This window comes from Mchenga conophoros, linkage group LG9, assembly GCF_057382185.1.
Source record: "Mchenga conophoros isolate Kocher_MC1m ecotype Shallow Benthic linkage group LG9, M_conophoros_male_GT1.1, whole genome shotgun sequence".
Lineage (NCBI taxonomy): Eukaryota > Metazoa > Chordata > Actinopteri > Cichliformes > Cichlidae > Mchenga > Mchenga conophoros.
The window spans coordinates 15,981,270-16,001,814 of record NC_140534.1 but is presented as its reverse complement, the minus strand read 5'-3'; the positions used below and the strand labels follow the sequence as shown (position 1 = coordinate 16,001,814).

The 20,545-nt window shown below is 43.0% G+C and overlaps 1 protein-coding gene across 4 annotated transcripts in view; it reads right to left on the bottom strand.

Moving 5' to 3' along the window:
- Window positions 1-20,545, bottom strand: part of drosha (drosha ribonuclease III) — a 143,826-nt gene that overhangs the window by 9,463 nt on the left and 113,818 nt on the right. For all 4 annotated transcript variants that reach the window (XM_085286693.1, XM_085286694.1, XM_085286692.1 and 1 more), the window contains 6 exons: window positions 20,095-20,200; window positions 18,781-18,922; window positions 12,655-12,737; window positions 11,025-11,128; window positions 7,411-7,503; window positions 6,374-6,420 (listed from right to left, as the gene is read on the bottom strand). In XM_085286693.1, coding sequence (XP_085142819.1) covers window positions 6,374-6,420; window positions 7,411-7,503; window positions 11,025-11,128; window positions 12,655-12,737; window positions 18,781-18,922; window positions 20,095-20,200 — 575 coding nt within the window. The remainder of the gene's footprint in view (window positions 1-6,373; window positions 6,421-7,410; window positions 7,504-11,024; window positions 11,129-12,654; window positions 12,738-18,780; window positions 18,923-20,094; window positions 20,201-20,545) is intronic.

The following is a 20,545-nucleotide window of genomic DNA, read 5'->3' as shown; positions in this document are numbered from 1 at the left end:
AACACACAGTCTATTTCAATATGCTTTCGGTGAGTAAGCAACACTTGGTGAGCCTCGGAGAGAAAACTACATATTGCAGTTAAAATATGGAAATCAGCGGCATTTTTCCCTAGGAGATGACTTGAGAATAACCCACTCGAGAGGAAAAAAATAAATAAAAATTTGGCCATTTACATTGTTTAACATGCAGCACAAGAGCAATCGTCAAAGAATATGGTTGCTAAGGATACACAAGCCTTTTCATTTCGGCCTGTGTTGGGCATCACAAAAGCATATTGTGAATTCTCAGCCGTCCGGCGTTCTGAAGAAAAGCACCTTTGAGAAACGGTGCTCTTTGCATGCTGATCAGCTTTGGTTAAAGTGTTATTACATTCGCTCCGCACAGCTTTTTTGTTAATTGACAACATAGTAATTTCTCTCAAGGATGGAGGTTTGCAGTCTTGAGATTCAGGTGCAGAACTGGCAGTTGGGGGGCCTGCACAACAACGCGCTCTGTTGTGCCCACCAGCAGCAGTGCTGAGACGAGCAGCTGGATGTGGAATCTGTGATGAGAGATCAGCTCCCTCTTTTGTCCTTTCACTTCAGCATTCACTATTCAGCCAAAGTTTAAGGCTGTGAGACGACTTCACAATTGACAGAGCCGACTGAGCCCATCACCTGTACCGTTATCCTTGGCTTTAACTTTTACAGTTGAACACCATTAGACACCCAATATACTTACACAAAAATTATGATTCCATTAATGTTCATTGCATTGAACCCAACACATCACTAGATACGAGATCAGAAAAATGAGGAAAAATGAAAACCGTTTGGAATGAATCTACACATGTACTTTCGTTTTACTTAAATTGCATTGGAAAACACTATCTAACATCATTAAAATGCTGGTTAAGGTTAGCAATAAGGTTAGGGTTAGGGCTGGAATACATGGCTGGAACGTGCATTATAACGGGACCGTCATTCTACTGGATTTAATCCATAACCCGGTGCATAGTTATAAGAACCCAGCGTTCCTCAGGAATGCTGCGGGACTTGACAAATCGTCATTATATTATGCCTTGGGGAGTGAGAACGGGCTGCCTCAGAAAGCATCTGATGTAGTTCTGTTGGATTCATCGACCTTCAGCCTGCACTGGTTTGCAGCAGAGTGCAAACCAGTCAAGATAACAGTCAGCACCTGCGACTCTCGGTGCCTCCTCCGGACTGGTGGAGATAGGATTCCCCATGTGAGATAGTTTAAGGATCTTGGGATCTTTTAATGAGTGATGGGAAGGTAAAACAGTGAACTGCTCATGGTAAAAAGAGCTGGCCAAAAGGTGGAGCTTTCATATTAGCCATATATCTATATTCCAACTTCAACCAGATCTCTTGACCATAGGAGAATGACTGCAAGAGAAAGGTCATGAATATAAGCTGGCAAATGAGTTTGCTCTCAAGAAGCTGGGCTCATCCTTAGAGAACAGGTGAGGATGTTGGAGTAGAGCTGTTGCTCAAGGTGGCATCTGATTAGGAAGTCAACTGGGCGCCTCCTTTCGGAGGATCCCCGGTGTATAAGGACACCCTCGGGGTAGCCCCAGAACCTGATCGGGAGATAATATATCTTGTCTACCCCCGGAACATCTTGGAATCCCTCAGGAGGAAATGGAGTGTGTTGCTGGGTAGAAGGATGTCTGGAGGACCCTGTCATGGAATGATGGACGGATGCCTGTTTGCAACAGCACTTATCTACCCAGGATTTCTAAGGGAAATGCTGCAGAAAGAAGTCAACCGAGCTTCCTTTTGGGAAATTAACCCAGACTGTGTTCCTTCCTTTCTAGTAAAATGTGATTTCACTGGCCGAATATCAAAATTGAGAAAATTGAAACTCAAATGCGCTGACGCCCTATGATTCAATAAGACAGAAAACTACTGACTGAGACCATGTTTACTGACACCACAGACTAAGGGTGTCGAGGCAGTTTCTCCATAGATTTCCACAGAACTGGACTTACCTAAAGGAGTCACCCTCTGCTGGTCATTAGAGAAAAATGCAGCTTTAAAGCACTTCTGCACTGGCTTCCTTTTTTAAATATAAACAGCTGGAGGTAGAATCTGTGATGAGAGATCAGCTCCCGTCTAAGAGCTCAAGAACATACACTGGTCTATCACCATTCAGCTCAGGCACAATAGACCGAGTCCATCACCTACAGCTCACACGCACAACATCAGTCAACAAGCCAATAGTGTGCCTGTATAGCGGTGCTGATGAAGGGATTTTCCCATCGTGCCAAAGGCCAAACAAAAGATTCAAGCCAGTGAATGGAGATCCTGCATACTGTACTTTACTTTGCCTCTTTCCATCCAGTGCTTTTATCAAGAGATTAAGGGTTTTAGAGAGAGCTAAAGAAAGAATGCAGCTCCCCTTCCAGCTACTAGGCAGATTGAGGCTCCTACTCTTATTTAACAGATACCGTATTGTTTGAGAAACAAGCAGCTGTGAGGAAGCTGGGGAAAAAAGCGAATGGGAGGGGCTGAGCCATAGAGAGATGGGAGACTTTAAACAGACACTGTACTAGCTGTAAGGATGAATGATAAATGCTTAAGCCGTTTCCATGTATATTTGATGTCGCCTAAGACCTAACGGTGCATGGTGCATGGAGCCCCAGGGCCTCAGAAACACTGCACCACCGGCTCCTTCTTTCTCTCCTTCCTCATGTCGATTTCGTTCGCCTACCTGGCTGCTCTCAGCTCGATTTGTTTGCACTCATGTTTCTTCCAGTCTGGGCCTTGGTTAACATTTAATTCTACCTTGACAGACACAGGCAGGAGACTGTCAAAACGCGGGCCATCAAATAATGAAATGTGAATCAGCTGAGCCACCAGCGGATCAGCTACAGACAGCACACACACCAAATATTGGGGCCCGGTCTCTTTAATGAGCTCTGAGCTGTCTGACTGAACACAGCCATGTCTCTCACCTCTCTGACACCGCTGGAGCCGCGGATTCTGTCAGGCAGGAAAAGCTCTGCAGCAGAAACAAAAAGTTCAATCCTGCTCAAAGTGCTGCTGATACTCGAGGAGGCTTTAAATAAAACATGGAAATGAATCCTGACACGTTGCGTCGAGTTGTTTTCGATCCGAGAGTAACACAAGGTAGGACTGTTGTACACGAGGAGTAATGGTGTAAGCTAGTACTGCACTGAGGGCCAATAAGACAATCAATGACGAATTACATGACACCGGGGCTAATGTCCTTGATTAGTCTTGCTATGCGAACAAATGAAGCGAGGCTCTTGACAATCACATGAGAGACAATGCGGCTCCAATAGGAGTTGATGCATCAGGCGGTTCTGCAGCAGATGAGCTCCAGTCTCATTATACAAGCTCATGGTCAGGAGACATACAAATCCTTCAAAGTGTGTTTGAACCCTGCTGACTGACCTTGCATATTTAGCTTAACAAAAAGATGTTCAACAATGGAATTAATGAATTTTCTCTATGATTTCCAATACCAAAGTGATTCCTTTAACACTAAGTTATGAATAATAAGGAATGATCAGCACACTGTATTTCATTTGAAATAAATATGACCTTTAATTAATGAGGCTTATCTGTGAAAGATGGAAGCGATTGGACTATAAACAGGCAACAGTTCACTGAAGTTTTTACAGGCAGGTTTAACTGCAAGGATTTTCATTATTCATGGTCTTTTAAAACCATTTCATCAACATTAGTTCTCACAACTCGTGTCTTAAACGACTACAATTAATTAAGAATACCTCCCTGTAACGCAGCTATTATCGACAGTGCTGTGCAAAAGTCTCGAGCCTGAGCTTCTTCTGCTTTGAGCAACAGTTCTTCAGGGTTTCTTTAGACATTGGCAGCTTTTTCACTTATTTTCAGTCCAGGCCTTGTACCTGACCACTTTCACAGGAATGTTTTTTGTGTACGCATAACAGCGAACTTAGCAAAGAACCCATTTTAAATTTTATCTTTAGGCACTTTGTTACTACCAGCCTGTCACAAAAACACAATTTGTTCCCATTTCTTTAGCTGAATCTCTGAAAAATACCAAAGATAACACAGTTTGACAGGCATAAAATAGTATTTTTGTACCAACAAGGTGATTCCTGAAGAGCTATTAGCTAAAAACTTGGCATATCGCAGCATCGTGTGCAGAGCGTCCCCCCAAAAAATTTGTAGAAACTTGACAAGTGGAGGACAAAAGAAGAAGCGGCAGGCATAAAAAAACCCATCTACTGCAGATGAGCAGTAGCTGAAAGTCATGTCCTTAAGAAATGAGAAACGATTCAGAATGTACATCAGAATGTCACAAAGTCATTCTTAAGGAAAGGAAGCAGAGAGAAAAGACTGAGGTATGCCAAATTACACAAGAGCTGGAGTGAAAATCAGTGGAAACAGGTCTGATGGAGTGATGGTCTAATAACTAATAACTTTATTAGCAGCGCCCTCCTGAAATGCACCAACAACATTGAGAGTAACATCCTCCTCTCCGCCCCTTAATGCTCTCTGGTTACTATGGTAACGCGTAAATATTTCTTTCAAAATAAGACACGCAACTACAACACGGGAAAAGACCCAGGGAAACCGAGTTAGCGATAAAAACCCTGAAAACCATAAATTTCACACCTGAGCCTCAACTCTTGCGCCCTGGTACCAAACGACTCACGGACCGGTACCGGGCCGTGGCCTGGGGGTCGGGGACCGCTTGGTTTGGGCCTGCGTTTCAGCCAGTGGTGTTGGGCTTTTGTCAAAACTAATGAAATTATGAGCACGACAAAGAACAATCAGATTTTGATCCACCGTTCAATAGCATATGGAAAGCATTTGATTGGCAACAGCTTTGTGTTTCGGCATGAAAAAGATCCCAAACACACTGATGATGCTGTAAAATCATGCTCAAACAGGAAAACACACAAATATTCCATGCCATTTTGCAAACAAAATATAAAGAGAGGTGGCTCAAGATCTCTGCAGAGTTCTGTAAATGTTCTTAAAAACTGCTCAGAGTAACATAACAGACAGGTCGGGTGTGAGCAGAGAGTACATCAAGCTGACGGCTGACTTGTAAATTAGTGGGTTTAAATGAAGTGACGGCGCAAAGTCAAACAAAGCTCTAGAACTGGAAGCTTTTTTTTGCGCCAAAGGAAGGAAGACTTGGAGAGATGATTTTAAATTACCTGACCTTTTAAAAGGCATTGCTAATCTAGTCACATGAAACAGCAATTTATGAGGGGGGAAATGTTCATTTACTAGGAATGAGCATCTATCAATCATGGTGACAGAGGTGTACACTGGGGAGAGGAAACGGGTGGAATTAAGGGAGGGAGGATGACACAGGAGAGATAAGGAGGGAGGGAGGCGAGGGAAAAAGGGAGCCAAAAGCAGAGGGAGAGAGGGAGGCTGAGAGAGCGGCTTTAAATAATAACACACTAATGCTAATGTTTCATAAAAAGCTAAAGCATGGGTGCGCAAACAGTATCAATCACAAGTGGCTGGAGGCCTCATTTAGAAGCCAAATGAAATCAAAGTTTGACCTTTCTGCCCTCTGCAAGTTCCACAGGCCTGTTCCAACAAAGCCATTTGTGTTCACCTCCAGCTAATTAGTTGAGTAAAGAACAAATTGTACATTTGATTAATGTGGTCACACAGATAGCAACTGAACCTGGTCCAAACATTACAACCAAACTCTTTCCACTCTCAGTTTAATGGAGGTTATTATGCCCACGTACGTATGCAGAGTATAGGAAGCAAATTGGAGGTGTTGGAAGAGGCTCGTGGATGTGTTTCTGAGAGCCGTGTAATTGTATTTTTTACTTAGCAGCGAATGAGACGTTACCTATTTTCCTTAAGTGGCGTTTGATGAAAAGACAATGACAAGATGGAAAACAGCCAAGGAGTGAAGCAGCACGTAGGGGGACGCGTCAGCTGCACTCCTTCAAATCTGAAGAGGAGCATAAGAGAGCGGAGCAGAGTGTGCAGCCTCGCTCTCGTGGTCTCTAAAAAGCGCTTGAAAACAACATTTTTTTAAAAATGCAAACTTTGCGTGGCTCTCGAAACAAACTTGCCGCTGTCCCCCGGGGATGATCGACGTGGTCGAGGATGCTTAGCTTCCCCAGTCTTTGTTTTATTGCTTCTCCATCTCTGGCTAGGCCCCATGCCTGTGCTCTGGGCTAGCACTTCAAACAACCTAATGTCCTATATGTTGCAGCCAACCGGCTGGTCAGGCCACAGCTCTCTGCCAGCCATCTTGCATACTGTACAGCCAAAGCTAATATTCAACACTGAGGCAAAGCATGTGAAGGGCTTAAAGTGTGAAAACGTTTATGTGTGTGTGGCGAGGAGAGGTCTTTGTTGCCGAACAACTCACATTTTTCGAGCGCATCCATCGCAGCTCCCATTTCTGCCTGTTGGATGCTAGATTAGAATTTTTTTTTTTTAAAGAAAAGGAGACAGAGAAAGAGAGAGAAAAAGGTCTTTAGCATATTTAAAATGTCCTTTTTTTTGAATTCCTGTCAAAAAAGAAGAAGAAGAGAAAAATACCCCACAACCAATATTGAGAGGATTATCAAAAGTGCATTATATTTGTTTTCCAAGGAGCCCTTCTTCGCTAACAATCTCAGGTAACACGGTGCACGCATTTCCAAAAGGTAAGCCTATCGGCGGCTCTACGCTGGGCACTGTTTACTCCTGCAATTCACCATCCCCTCCTTATATATTATGTGGTGTGTGATCATAGCCCAGCAGTGGAGGTGGCTGGGAGCTTAAGTCATGTAAATACAAAAACAGTAAGCTGCCAAAGATTCTGTGGAAGGGACAAACTTATCGCCAGCTTAGTGCAAGAGAGAGCGGTTTCAAGTAGGGGGTCGTGGAGGGGATTTTCACATGTGTGTGTGTGGGGGGGAGGGCGAAAGATGTTTGATGGATTTAGGTTTCATTTCTCGCAGGCTCAGCTGCAGCTTTATCGTCAACCCCTCCAACCCTGAAAAGGCCTCGGCGCAGAGATTCACTTTCTTTACTTTACAAAAGCATGAATATGCGAACACACACAAAAGGTGTGCAACTCAACACTGAAGGGGGGGTTATAATAAAAATAAATAGATATGTGTGAACACAATAGCTCAGGTAGACCTAAACACAGCCCCAGCAGCAGCGCCGCCTCGTCAAGCTCTCCTCGGCAAAAAGTGATATTTCCATAACAGAATTTACATCGGATCAATAACGGATCGATTCAACTTTCATGCTGCATAATGTCTCTCGCAATAAAATACGCCAGCCAGAGCTTAATTGCTATAATAAACACCATCAATAAAGTGCAGCCATTATTCTGGAGCCCATTAGCGGTGCATTGAGAAGGAGAACGCCTTGTCTTGTTTGTGTCTTATTATATTGTACCATCTTACTCACCTTGGGCCTTTGCCACAGCCGATTCGCTCTCCTTTGAAATACACGGCGACGGTGTAAATGCGCGCGTGCGACGGCCCCACCGTCTGCAAGGTCCTGCAAAATTCAACAGAGGAAGGAGGGCAGAGTTTAGGAATAATAAGAAAAAGAGAAGCACAAGGACACTCGGGGACACAGTCCTTCAGAGAAATACAAAAAAAAAAGTTTTGAATTGGAACAAATGTAATTCGACTAAAGAGCGCTCTTTGAGAAGACGCACAATCCATCTGAGGGACACATAAACAATTTTTAAAGCCTCCCAAAGTCCCCGCACTCATCTTCTGACACCTAGATCTGAAGAGGAGTGTGGGGAAATAAATAAATAAATAAGTGACACGTTGAGAGAGGAACTGAAATAAAAGAGTGACAACAGTCTTTGAGAGACCTGCGAGTCTTTGGCGCGCTAGAAGGGTAAACAATGAAAACGCTAAAGAGGGAGAGATGACAAGAGACTATCACTGAAGTAATTTACAGATGTACCTCATTTAAAAAAGAAGAAGAAGAAGAAGAAGGAGCCAGATGTTGACTTTGTTTTATTTCTGCAGGGACATGTGTACAAGACAGTTGTTTGAAATGTTAACATTAGCATAAACATCTCAGACCCAAGCTGTGAGTCACCTAAATTATTCACAGACAATTTACTTATTTCAGGAGAGCAAATCCATTTTTAATGCAACGTGGTCACTTATGACACTTTATCAATAATTCAGCCCCCTTTCTCGATTACAAATGAAGAAGCGCATAGCATGTGCCGAGCAAATAAGACTCCTGCGTGCGCTGCTTTAGCCAAATCTCGACGGGGAGAGCGTGTCACTTGGAATTATCGCGGCGCTAAAATAACACAAAAGGAGACGGAATAAAAGGGAAATCTACGGGGCCGTCGGGAAGTCGTTGGCGCTGCGTTCATGCTAAAAGCTACTTCCAGACTGGGGCCACTTTCTGTACAGTGCGAGATGGGTGTATATGTGCGCTCCCTGGTGTGTCGAGATGTACAGGAAAGTGATAGAGCGCGGGGTTGAGGTGTCGATCTGTCATCAGCCAGGCACATTCACCAGGGAACCTTTAGCAGGGGGCTCGGTACATTAACTCCTTTCCTTCTCCTTTTTTTCCCTGTCCTTTCCTGCCTCTTTTGGTAATTTAGTCTCTTTCTTTCCAACTCACACCCTAGTCTCACTCTGTGTTTCTCTACCCTTGACGCTTGTAAACAAATCCCGCAGACTTCGAAGACTGACAGCAAGACAGATTCGACGCCGAACAACTGCTCTATGAAATGCTATGAAAGTTGTATGAGTCTGGCTTATCGACCAACAGGGGTCAGGTCATCTCACGAGGTGGTCAAAGGAATGCTCAATATTACCGGCTGCTACTGTGTATACATCAAACATGGGGAAAGAAAGAAGTAATTACGCTCAAGGATGGAGGGGAAGCCTTCCATTCATCAGAGGCTGGGTTTTATGTAAGCTTGTGTCTCCTGTACATGTGGGGCTGTGTGAATTTTTGAAATTCAGGTCACCCAGGAGCTCTATTTGTTTCTCCTTCACGTTCTTGTGGGCAGTGGACTTGGGGAGGGAAGTGTTGATTGCGGTGTCAGAGCTGTGCTGTGTCAAAAAAAAAATGTAAAAAAATCGCCATCCGCTGGGCAGATAGACGGAATAATAAACACGGGGGACTGGAAAGACGATTAAATAAATACAAGGGAAGAGAGACGGGGAGGAAAAGGGGACAGATTAGATGCTGAATTGTGGAGTTCATTGTACGCCGAACCGCTCCGTCTCCAACCACCCGTGAGCCTCGAGACGACCCCCCCTCTTTTTTTTTTTTTTCTGAGAAAACTGTGTTTGCCAGCTTCCAGTGGTGACACAAACACTGCATCGTGGCAGCTCTCAAAAGCTTTCTGTCAAATGACACTTGCTCCTTGGCTTTTTTGTCAAATAAGAGATCGTTTTAGTTATCTTTTCTTTTCTCATCACAACAACAAAGACCTTTACACAGTTGTTCAAAATGTTTAGAGTCTGATGACGAGTAGTCTTGTAAATTATGTTTGTGCCAGTTCATTTCCCTGAATTTGTGCTGCAGCCCACGTGATGCCTGACCCTTCTGGACTGCAGAGTTGGGCTCACACTAAAGAGACTGATCAAGTGTACGGTGCAACCATGTGTATACACACTTAGATTAGATCTTTAATCTCAAAAATTGAATTTCTTACCATTGCTAATAAGATGTCATGTTCAAATTCAATATGTATTTTATGCTTAAAATGTTTAAGTGGCAGCACTTGAATGTATCTTAAGACTGCTTAAAAAAAAAAAACTTGCAAAAATATAAATGGCTACTACATTAATCGAAATATGCAGCTATATAAAAAGTTAAAGGATTCATCACTGTATATAAGCCATAGAAGATTTGAAACTGCTCTGAAAAAATGAATGACCAAATAGCTTAAATAGCGTGAAGTAGTGTTTAATCAGTTAGAGCGGAGTTAAAGATGAAGATAAAAATCCTTGACCATGTGTGCCTACAATTCTAAGCATAAAGAAGCAATGACCAAAACAGTATTTACAAAAGAAAAGCACAAAAAAGGGAGAAAGGGTACCCTTGCTGCACTGCTTTCTGCTAGTCCTGCAGAAAGCTATGTTTAGACATGTAAATTCGGCAAGTTAGCCACCCAGAATTCGCTCAGTAGTCTGCAAACAATTAAATTCGTTAGCAGGCAAGCTACGGTTAGCAAGCTGTGTGACTCTGTTGTGTTTTATAACATTTGCTGATAAAGACATTTTACAATGAATGGCTATTTAATGAGCACTTTGGTTGAATTAGCTGATATTATACTTTGCTAAGTTAGGTAGCTGCCTTTTTTCAGTATCCTGGTAGGTAATGTTAGCTTGCCTGTGAACCAGGCTGGATGCTAACAACCTAGCTTAACCAGATGTTAAGTTGAATGAATTCAAAGCTATTTTTAGCTGCTCCCTTATTCACAAGGAGTCCTCCACAGCAGGTAGCTCGGTACTGTTTGATTTGTGTCTCCCAGAATCACACTGAGGGACTTTTACTTGTTAGACAAATGTGCAAACCATTTTGAGTAGCTAGTTGGGCTAACTCCCAGGGGTTGGTTAGGTAATAAATCACTACTGGATAATTACTTCATTAGCTAAAGTTACAAAATAGCCAATATGAAATTCAAAACCATGTTTTAGGTATCTGAATTAGCTTTAGCTTGTTTTCTCAAGAGTTTTATTGTTTGTTTTTGTGCCCATGTGAAGTTTTTGATAAAGTTTTTGAAGTTCTAGGAGCTGTTTGATTCTTGACATTAGTAGAATTCTTAACTTTATTGATTCCGTACTGAATTGCCACTATGATGAAGCCTCGAGTTGAACAGTTGTCTCTGTTGTATGGTTTATGTCAATGAAGAGTGTGGCTTTCAGGTAAGAAACTTGCCTGATGGGGCCAAGAAATTACAACTGTTTAGTTTGTATTTAAATATAAACTAAGCACAAAAGACTAACCTCTAATCACACACTGGTACTTCTAGATAATGCCGAAAGAAATTTATGCAAGCCTCGGTAATATGGTGGCCTTACTTGTAGAGTGGGATATCAGGCTCCTTGCCCTCTGTTCTCAGGGTCAAACAACACTGCTGCAGCTGAGACTTGGGGTCGTTCCAGTCCTGGTTCAGAATGAACTCCTGCAACACACAAACAACACACACTTGAGACCAAACTATCTCTCTTCACCCACTCATTTCAAAGAATCAGAAACAATGAAAATGAACTGCAGTTACAACCGTTCTCCTTCACTCCTTCATGCTTTTATTTCATTCCTGCCATCTCCAAGCTTTTACCCCCTTTTGGACTTATTTGCGCTCTCTCTGACTGGCTCTCCATCTATGACTTGGCGGTGAGCACAAATCACAGGCTACTTAAGACAAAAGCCAATCCCCAGCCAGAAATAAAGAGCGTCTGGGAGTCTCCCAGGTGTGCAGCTCTGATACATTTCTCTTATCCAAGGGGGACTTCTAAAAGCCCTTCCATTAACAGGGAAGCAGCCTTGTCATAAAAAGGCAGACTTTGAATCCAGAACTGTCTGCTCCTATTAATTTTCTACAAAGAGTGCTTCTGCTTCTCTCTCGCTTTGCAGCTCCCTCGCAGCCCCTCCATCTCTACTGTTCTTGCTTTCGTGCTTTGCTTCCCCTTCTTCCTCCTTTCCGGTTTTCCTCTCTCCGGGGGCATCCACACTCCTTTCGCTGAAGGCTGAGAAATTTGGCTGCAGCTTATAGCCTACCTCTTGTACATTTCGAGTGCGGTGATGCATTCACGCTCATGCAAACACCTTAACATGCATAATGGAGGGAAGAAGAAAAAAAACTGCGAACATAAGGAAAGGATTTATGTTCCCGGTTTTGCTTCTCTATTTCCATCTAAATTGGATGAAGCAGCACAGTTTGCAACACTGTGGTTTCCAGAGGGCTATGTAAGGAGACATGCTGGCTGTTTCACAACTTTTCTCTTGGAAGTGGAAATGAGGTGCTCTCTTGCAGCGACCATGACGCAAAGCTCAGCTCCTCTAGAGCTGGGGATTCTCCCTGGAGAGGCACACCAAGACAGCAATTAGCATGGCATATCAGACCGCTGCAGCAGCTTCACAAGGAGAGGTCCGCGCTGTGTGGGAAACTCGTACACGAGCACGCGTGTGTGTACGGACACCCGGTTTCAGTTTGTCTTTTCACTGCAGCAGCGGTAATAAAGGGAAAAACGGAGCTCTTCTATCTAAACTTAGACTTGAGCACTTAAGGATATAATGCCCGTCCCTTCCTAACGCGCATCTTGCCATTGAAGTTTTGACTGAAGCCTACTTATTCAGCTCTCGCAACACTCCAGAAGTGGATACCGTCAGCAACTTCAAGCACTTCTCGGATCAATAGAAAAACACAGACGACTAACATTAACAAGCCAATGCATGCATCCCAAAGCCGTTGAGATTCCCATTAAAGATGACTAAAATAGCCACCCAAGCCGCCATTGTGAGAGGCATTCAAAAGCCAAGCACCACTTCAGGCCTCACGTCGATGCTAGTGCCATTAGGGCCCTGCCATTAGCTCCCCACCTCATCATCTCCCCCCGGTTCGCTCGTTCCCCGTCTCTCTCTTAGGTGCTCGGCTCAGCAGCTCATTGATCAGGTGCGAGCGGTGAACAGCTATCAATAGGGACTCACCTTCAGTCGAGGGAAAAAGCAGACGTTCATGAATGTGTGCACGTACTCCAGGTCTTTATCAATGTAGAGAGCTGCGATGAAAGCTGCGAAAACAAAAGAGACAGAACGCCTTTTTAAACGAGAAAAAAAAGGAGGTGGGTGCTTTGCTTTGTTTAACAATCAGCTCCATTTCTGCTTCTGTAGTAAATAAAACATTAACAAAGACCAGAAGAGAGACCCGAGCAGCGGCCTCCCTCGGCGAGGGACGTGATGTTAATGTTAACAATTGGAAAAGATGGCTCTGTAGCCGACTGTCCTTTTCTATCACACAGGAAATTGGAACTACAAGGGCCACACAGAGTTCAGAGAAACATGTCATATATAAGATAAAATTGTATGTCAAGCTGAATAAATAACTGGCGGCCTAACTGCTCTGAGAACAAAAAAAACCAAAACACCGAAATGTAAGCAGAAGGTGCTGGGTGTCATCTTCATCTCATGGCTGTCCCTTTGTTTTCCCCTTCCATTAGATGCCACTGCATTCACTCATCCCTGTGACTAAGACAGTGGGACATGAGAGAGAAATAATAGGTAATATATTTCAGGAGGCCAGTGAGGGCCCGCTGTAGCTGCAGGGCACAACTGTTCATATACAGAAGAGCTGCACTCATCTCCAGCGCTGCCCCGCGTCCTCTTCCCGTGTCATCAACTCTGCTCCGCTGCAAACTTTTGAGGGATGATTTGAAAGGCAAATGATATGAAGCCCTGTGTTGTTTTGTGATTCATGCATTATGGTCTGTCTATTGAATGCTGGCCTGAAAAACATTAGTGCTTTTTAGTCTTTTTTTCCTCATTTAATCTACCAAACTGGAATGGCTCATTTGCTATTCCCTTTGTATCACAGTTCCTGTCCCTGCCTGCTCCCCCTGTTGGCCTAATGTGGACCGCAAAAGGTCTCCTCCAATTCTCCGTTTCCATTCTCCTCTGCATGCAAATCCCTGCGCTCATGTTCAGCTTACACCTTCCTATAGTTCACCATGAACTTCCTTTAATTGCAGGATTGAAATCAAGTGAATGTTATCTCTAGCTTAATTTATCGGATTTGATGTACACCTAGGTGCTTGAGGGTTGAGGGACATTTATATGTGATAGGTAGGCAATGAAAAAAAACTCGAGATCTGCCAGAACAATCTGTTACAGCCCAATCAATACTGGAATTTATTAAGGGCCAAACCCTCGCAGATAAGCTGATCTGAACACCAGCTCACGTCAGCTTATAAAGTGTTTTATTTAAGCTCCTCAGGCCTGTCTGTGCAAGCCGCTCAGCAACCCCCCTTGAGTAGGGCTGTATCGGGTATCAACCATAATCAAATTTAGTGATCAATTTAATTAAAAATACAGTGAATCTGCCTCACTGTCGTTTTATTTGGCATCTTCATTTATAACTTGTATGACAGACATGTATATTTCTGACTGCTGGCTTGATTTTTAAACGAGAGCTTAATGTTAGTGCACTTGAAGAGGCCTTTGTTTATTTCATCTTCTTATCTCCGCCCCCCACTGGGCGCTATTGTGGGTGGAAAATTCTGCTGTGTGTGCGGAGATCATGACGCAAAGCGGAGAAGACAGGAATGAACTATTTAAAACACAGAAAACAGACTGGATGAGTTAGGAGAACTATAGGTCTGAAGTAAAGAAGTAAAGAGCCGTGCAGATGTTATATATCTGTTTGGACTGACATCCGTCCACTTATGTTAATTACTTACAATAAAGCCAAATCATTTATCGTACAGTATGTCAACATGTAAGTGTCTCATCATGCTGGAAGTGAGAAATAAACTCTTTTCCCTGCGTGTTGTGGAGTTTTTCCTGTGTTTGGGTCACACATTGTACATTACGGTGGGTGGATAATGGGTACATGTTAACCTCCTCTGCCTCCCACACAGGTGGTGCTATCGGTCATCAGCGATCGTCCAGAGGGACAATAGGATGATCGGACTGTGGAGCACAATGCCCAACTCACCCTCCACCCCAGGTTCTCTATTTGAAGAACCACATCTACTGTCATGAATGCTCTGCTAGGGCTGCTCAATTAATCGAATTTTAATCACGATTACGATCTGGGCTTTCAACGATCATTAAAAATGACTGAGCCGATTATTAGCCCCTCCCTCATTTATCCGCGACACCTTAAAGGCCGTCTGTGAAAATATTGTCGGGCATAAACCGGTCCGTGGCGCAAAAAAGGGTGGAGACCGCTGATTAAGAGGACCCGAGGGAAGCCCGGAAAGCTAAGCAGAAGTTATTTGGAGAGTGACTGCCGTTGGTTGAAAAGAGAGTTTAAAAAAAAAAAAACTTCAGTGGTGTTGCACACTATTTTATATTATTTTTTAAAGTCATTGTTAACCCTTTAAAGCCGGTCAGAGCAGCATGCTCCGTTTTGCGTAACTATTTTTAAATCCCTATAGAACCTGAACCGCGTAAGCTAGCGCAATAATTTGTTTTGCATATGAAACCGGAGGAGTTGTACTTACATCTGATGCCATCAGCTTGTCCTCGGTCACGGTTTCGTTCCACATATAGCTTTGCAAAAATTGCATAAAAAGCGCTTGCATGAACAAAAACATAATATTCCAGAAACACGTTTTGCCGTTCCTGTCAGCTGTTCGTAACACTTCCCACAGTGAAATGATGCACATGCTGTTTTCTTTGCAAATTTGCATCATAGGATTGTTTTTTTGTTTTTCCTGCAGTATATAAAAATTGCTGTATCTCCAAAATAAAACTATGAAGACACTCAAAATAAATTTCCTGTGGTGGGAAACTATTTTTTTGCAACTTTATTGTATTTAAAGTTTTGAGGGATAAACCTCTTAAATTTCTCCAAGTAGAAATATATGTAAACAAAACAAAAGCGATTTTCAATTTTTTTGTAGTTTATTGCACTTTTTTGCAATTTATGTAATTACTATGGACTTAATGCATACATATTATTAAAATATGGGCTATAACAGTTGTATTGATGTATAGCAACTTGAAATGCTCCCACAAATGGCACTACAGCATGTAAAAAAAATATATATATAAGCTCTGGTGGACTTGGTTCTATGGTAGGTGTTAAAGGGTTAAATAAATATCGTCAAATAATCGTGATCTCAATTTCAGTGAAAATAATCGTGATTATCATTTTTGCCATAATCGAGCAGCCCTATGCTCTGCTCCTGTTTTCCATGGATGTCTGTGGAGGTCCCGTCCCCCAAAACAGCGCCGCACCACCAAATTTAAGTTGCTGCAGGTAGAATAACAATCCTCTTACTGTTTAATGATATGCACTTGTGCTACTATATCATACGAGTTTAGTATGTATATGTAGAAAATTACATTTTACATGTGAAAAAATAAATCTGTCAGCGTAATGCAGTGGGAGGAAAGTATCGAGCACCACAGAGAGACAGCTTCTTAATGGCCTCCAGCATATATTTCCCATACAGTAATGGCATGTTTCCAATAAGTTACTATGGGCTGATTTATTTGCCTAGTTGCTTGTTGGCTGTTTCCTGGTTGTGATGGAGAGCGGCCTAGAAAAGGGCCATGGATTTCTAATTCGCTTGTCAGAAAAGAGTCTCAAAAGCACCGGTGACACGGGCTGATCCCTGACAGGCTTCCCACCCACAAACTCTACCAGATGAGTTTGACAGAACAACAGAAGTACCACCCTGATGGACTGAACTCTCCTCACTGTGGCAGCACCCCTGTTTACACCTTAAAGAGCAGGTAAAATTAACATAGGTCCTTATCACCAGAGCCACAGTAACAAGACTAAAATGCACAAATATGACCAAAATCATGAAAAACAGGTGGTCCAACACTAATTATATTGTACTCGTACTCATTATAATTTATACATACTAAAATAGATTTGAATGACAGTGGCAGGTGCTGCCTACTCACTGCCAGCGCCCTGGGGCACATTATTTTTCACTTCTTTGTTATTTCTATTTTTCTGTTTAGCTAATCATTAAAAACAAACTCACTGTCTTTGTGTAAACAGCAAAGAGACAAAAGCACAAACCCACCACTTTTGAAGCACATATATTGGCTGTATTTTCAGCATTTTAATCTTTAGTTATGAGACACGCTGTCATGTGTGGTGTCAGTATCCATTTCCTGGTCATTTCCACATAGAATCCAGTTGCACATCGTGGGGATTAACTGCCCACTGCCACTGATAATAACCAGAAATACCAAAATGTCCATTAAAGCAGGAGCAGAAAAATCCAACTAGACAATTCACCGATTGTTTTATGCTTAGCTGTGGCCCCATAAACATTGCAGCGAACACAAAAATAGCTGCCATGGTAAGAAAACTATTGTCTATAATACTGCAAGTAATATGGCTTGTTATGGATATGTATGAATGAAGTAGTGGGCCATATCTAAGAGACAGAAAGCCATCTCTCTAACAGACTGAAGAGCACAGTGATATTACAAACTCCATGTCTGGAAAAGACTTTATATTGGTGGTGCTATTTAAGCTGCTTTGCATCCCACCTATACCCCAGCAGCAGGCCAAGTGGGGTAATCCAGACATTCAGCAACAGTTTCCAGACTTTCCCAAGCCAGATGAAATATATCATATTTCCAGCGGGTTTGGGTCCTCCCAGAAATCCTCCAAAGCAGCAGTTCCCAACCTTTTTTGCACCACGGACCGGTTTATGTCTGACAATAGTCTCACGGACCGGACTTTAAGGTATCGCAAATAAATACAACAAAATAAAACCGGTACCCCAAAAAAAGAAGATTTATTCCTAACACATGGGAAAAGACCTAGGCAAACCGAGTTAACGATAAAAACAATAAAAACCATAAAAAATAATTTCCCCCAGGGATCAATAAAGTATTCTGATTCTGATTCTGAAATTTCACACCCGAGCTTCAACTCTCGGGGCCTGGTACCAGTCCATGGGTTGGGGACCGCTGCTCCAAAGGGAAGTGCACAGGAAGCATCCTAAGCAGAAGCTTGAGTCGCCTCAACTGACTCTTTTCAACAGAAAAGAGAAGTGCGTCTACTGTGACCTGCTATGGCAATGGTGTCCAATCCCAGGCCTCAAGGGCTGGTGTCCTACAGGCTTTAGATGTGTCCTTGATCCATCACAGCTGATTCAAATGGCTAAATTACCTCCTCAACATGTCTTGAAGTTCTCCAGACGTCTGGTAATGAACTAATCATTTGATTCAGGTGTGTGGACCCAGGGTGAGATCTAAAACCTGCAGGACACCGGCCCTCGAGGCCTGGAGTTGGCCAAGCCTGTTTGCTAAGCCTATTCCACCATTTTTCAGCAGAGAGTCATGCCCCCAGATTGCAGGTATACTGACTCTTATCATGGCTGCAAAAGATTCCAGTGCATTTAAAGGTTGAAGGCCAAGCTCTGATGAAGATAATGAAAAACAAAACGAAACAGGATTGTTTTTTTTTAGGTTCTCGAGATAGATGGACAGGATCAGCCCCCTCCTACCTAGGGCTGATCCTGTCTATGAATATCACAAACAGGATAGGATATAAGGGGGAGTCCTAGAGGAGTCTGACACTCACTGTAAATATGCTTGACTTTATGCCAGAAAGAGCTCTAACTTTGGTTATACAAGAACCGGATGGGCTATAAAAATGTAATTTTGGGAGTGCGGTCATAAACCTCGTCATGTAGACCTGGTGGTCAAACTCCCATGACCCATCCAGACTGCAGTTCTGATGAATCCAGTGATATTGCATACATTTATTGTACTGCAAGTCACATACTGGTAAAAAACAAAAGTCTTATTAAGCCTGCAGAACCACAAGCCAATTAATAGCTCATTAATTATGAGAAAATCTAGCAGCTGCAGCAGGAAGATTAAAAAAAGCCCAAAATAAAAACTACAGCGGCACACAGGGAGCATTTTCCAGCCTCTTAAGCAGAGAAGTGACTTTGTTTGACATCCACCACAGAGCGAACAAAGAAATCAATAATGTTACACCATGCTGCCATCTTAAACTGCACATTCTGGAGAGACATACAAGAAAAGGAGTCGGGTCTATAAAAGTCTATAAAGACGGTCTTTCTAGTCATTTTAGATTTGCAGAGATGAATCAAAGAGCTGGGAACCTACACTCCAACAAGTCGGCCAGAGTCTTGGTCCGCAGCGCGACTGGACGTTTGGTTTTGTCGTTGGTGATGGCGAACTCCTGCATTCCCAGCTCCTCGGCCACTTTGGCCTGCGTGCGGTTGTTTACCAGGGAGCTACGGAGGAGCTGCGGGCGAACAAACAGAGGATCGCATTTTAAAGTCCGCCTGTCAGAACACTGGAAACACCAGAGTAAGATCCACACTGCAGAAGTACACAGGAACATCAAAATGGAAGGGAAACATGAAATAATTCATCAAAGACAGACATGGTTACGCTGAATAAATGTTTCAGGGTGATTGCACGTTAGTCTGTTAAATATTGCATTGTGACTTGGAGCTGAGCGCCTTTACAACATGTTAGATTGGTTGAAGTACATTTAAGTCCCTAAAAGGAAAAACAAAAACACTTTAAATATAGCTACAAGATGTGGAAAAGAGCAAATGGAATGCAATATGACTGAATGTGTCTTGCTGTGATATGCCCTCCTTAACAGTACACACGCAATCACAATTGGAGCCACAGAAACACGCACTAGTTGAATGGGCACTTTTTCTTCCTCCCGATTTGAAATCCATTTCAGATGTACCCCGTCTTGACTCTTGGGCATTGCTGGAGCTTTCAGTCTCTAAACCAAAGCTCGCTGGATGCTTTTACAAAAATTACGTCATGAAATATCCATAAAAAATAAAATAAAAAAATAACTGCAGAGGTTCTTATTCAGTTTTTAGACCAGCTCGATCCTTGCAGCCTCCAGCAGTGGGGTCCTCTGAAGAGAAGTGCTGATGCTCGACTAAAAAGACGGCGCCGCAATGCTGTTTGACGCCGTCGGAAAATGGACTTGCGTGTTCAAAGTGTGATCATTTGCTTTGTACCTGTGGTACAAGCCGTGCAGGTTCGCGCACACGCGACTTTATTTTTCAGACACTTGACAGCTTTTGCAAAAATGTGCCAACAAAGATGTGTTGCTGAAAACCACTGAACAGTTCCGTCTCATGACGATGCCCATCACGAGGAGTACAGTAAACATACAGGCACAGCATGAGGGGGGGTGAGTGGAAGAGAGCTGTGGAAGCAAAAAGGTAAAAAAAAAAAAAAAAAAAAAGAGGAAGAGGAAGATCACAGATTTATGAGAAGGGAAGAAGGTGGGGAAAGAAATATCACCCCTCAAATGATGTAAAAGGCAGGAGACGGTGGAATAAAGACCAAACACGGGTGTAAAAGAGGAAGATGTGAGAAGTACATGGCTGCAGGTGGAAAAAAAGCCTTAGGGGAGTGTTTTAAGTGATTTGATCTTACTGTTAAATGTCCTTCATGGTGGTCAGGAAAGTGGATGAAGAGATATTCTGTGGCTACCAGCTGCATGATGGAGTCTCCCAGGAACTCCATCCTCTGGTTGTGGCCCCTGGATAAGAAAAATAAAGGAACAGCGAGTGGGGTAAACAGAGGCGAGGCATGGAGAGAAAACACAAGGTTACCGAAGGATAATGTGGGGAATGAAACGATATGTGGGATGGGAGGAGGGTTAAAAAAAGGGGGAACAGGGAGCGTTTCACATGAGGTCATTCATGTACACATCAATGGGGCATGAAAGGCATCGCGCTCTCTCGACAAATCTACCGAGCTTTTAGTCTTTTAACAGAAACGGCAAAGTCGGCTGATGTACATTTCATGGGTGGCCTCTGGGAACAGCTGCACTGACAGGGTGTGTGACAAGTCGGAAGCAACCTGAAGTAGCAGGCCCTTATGA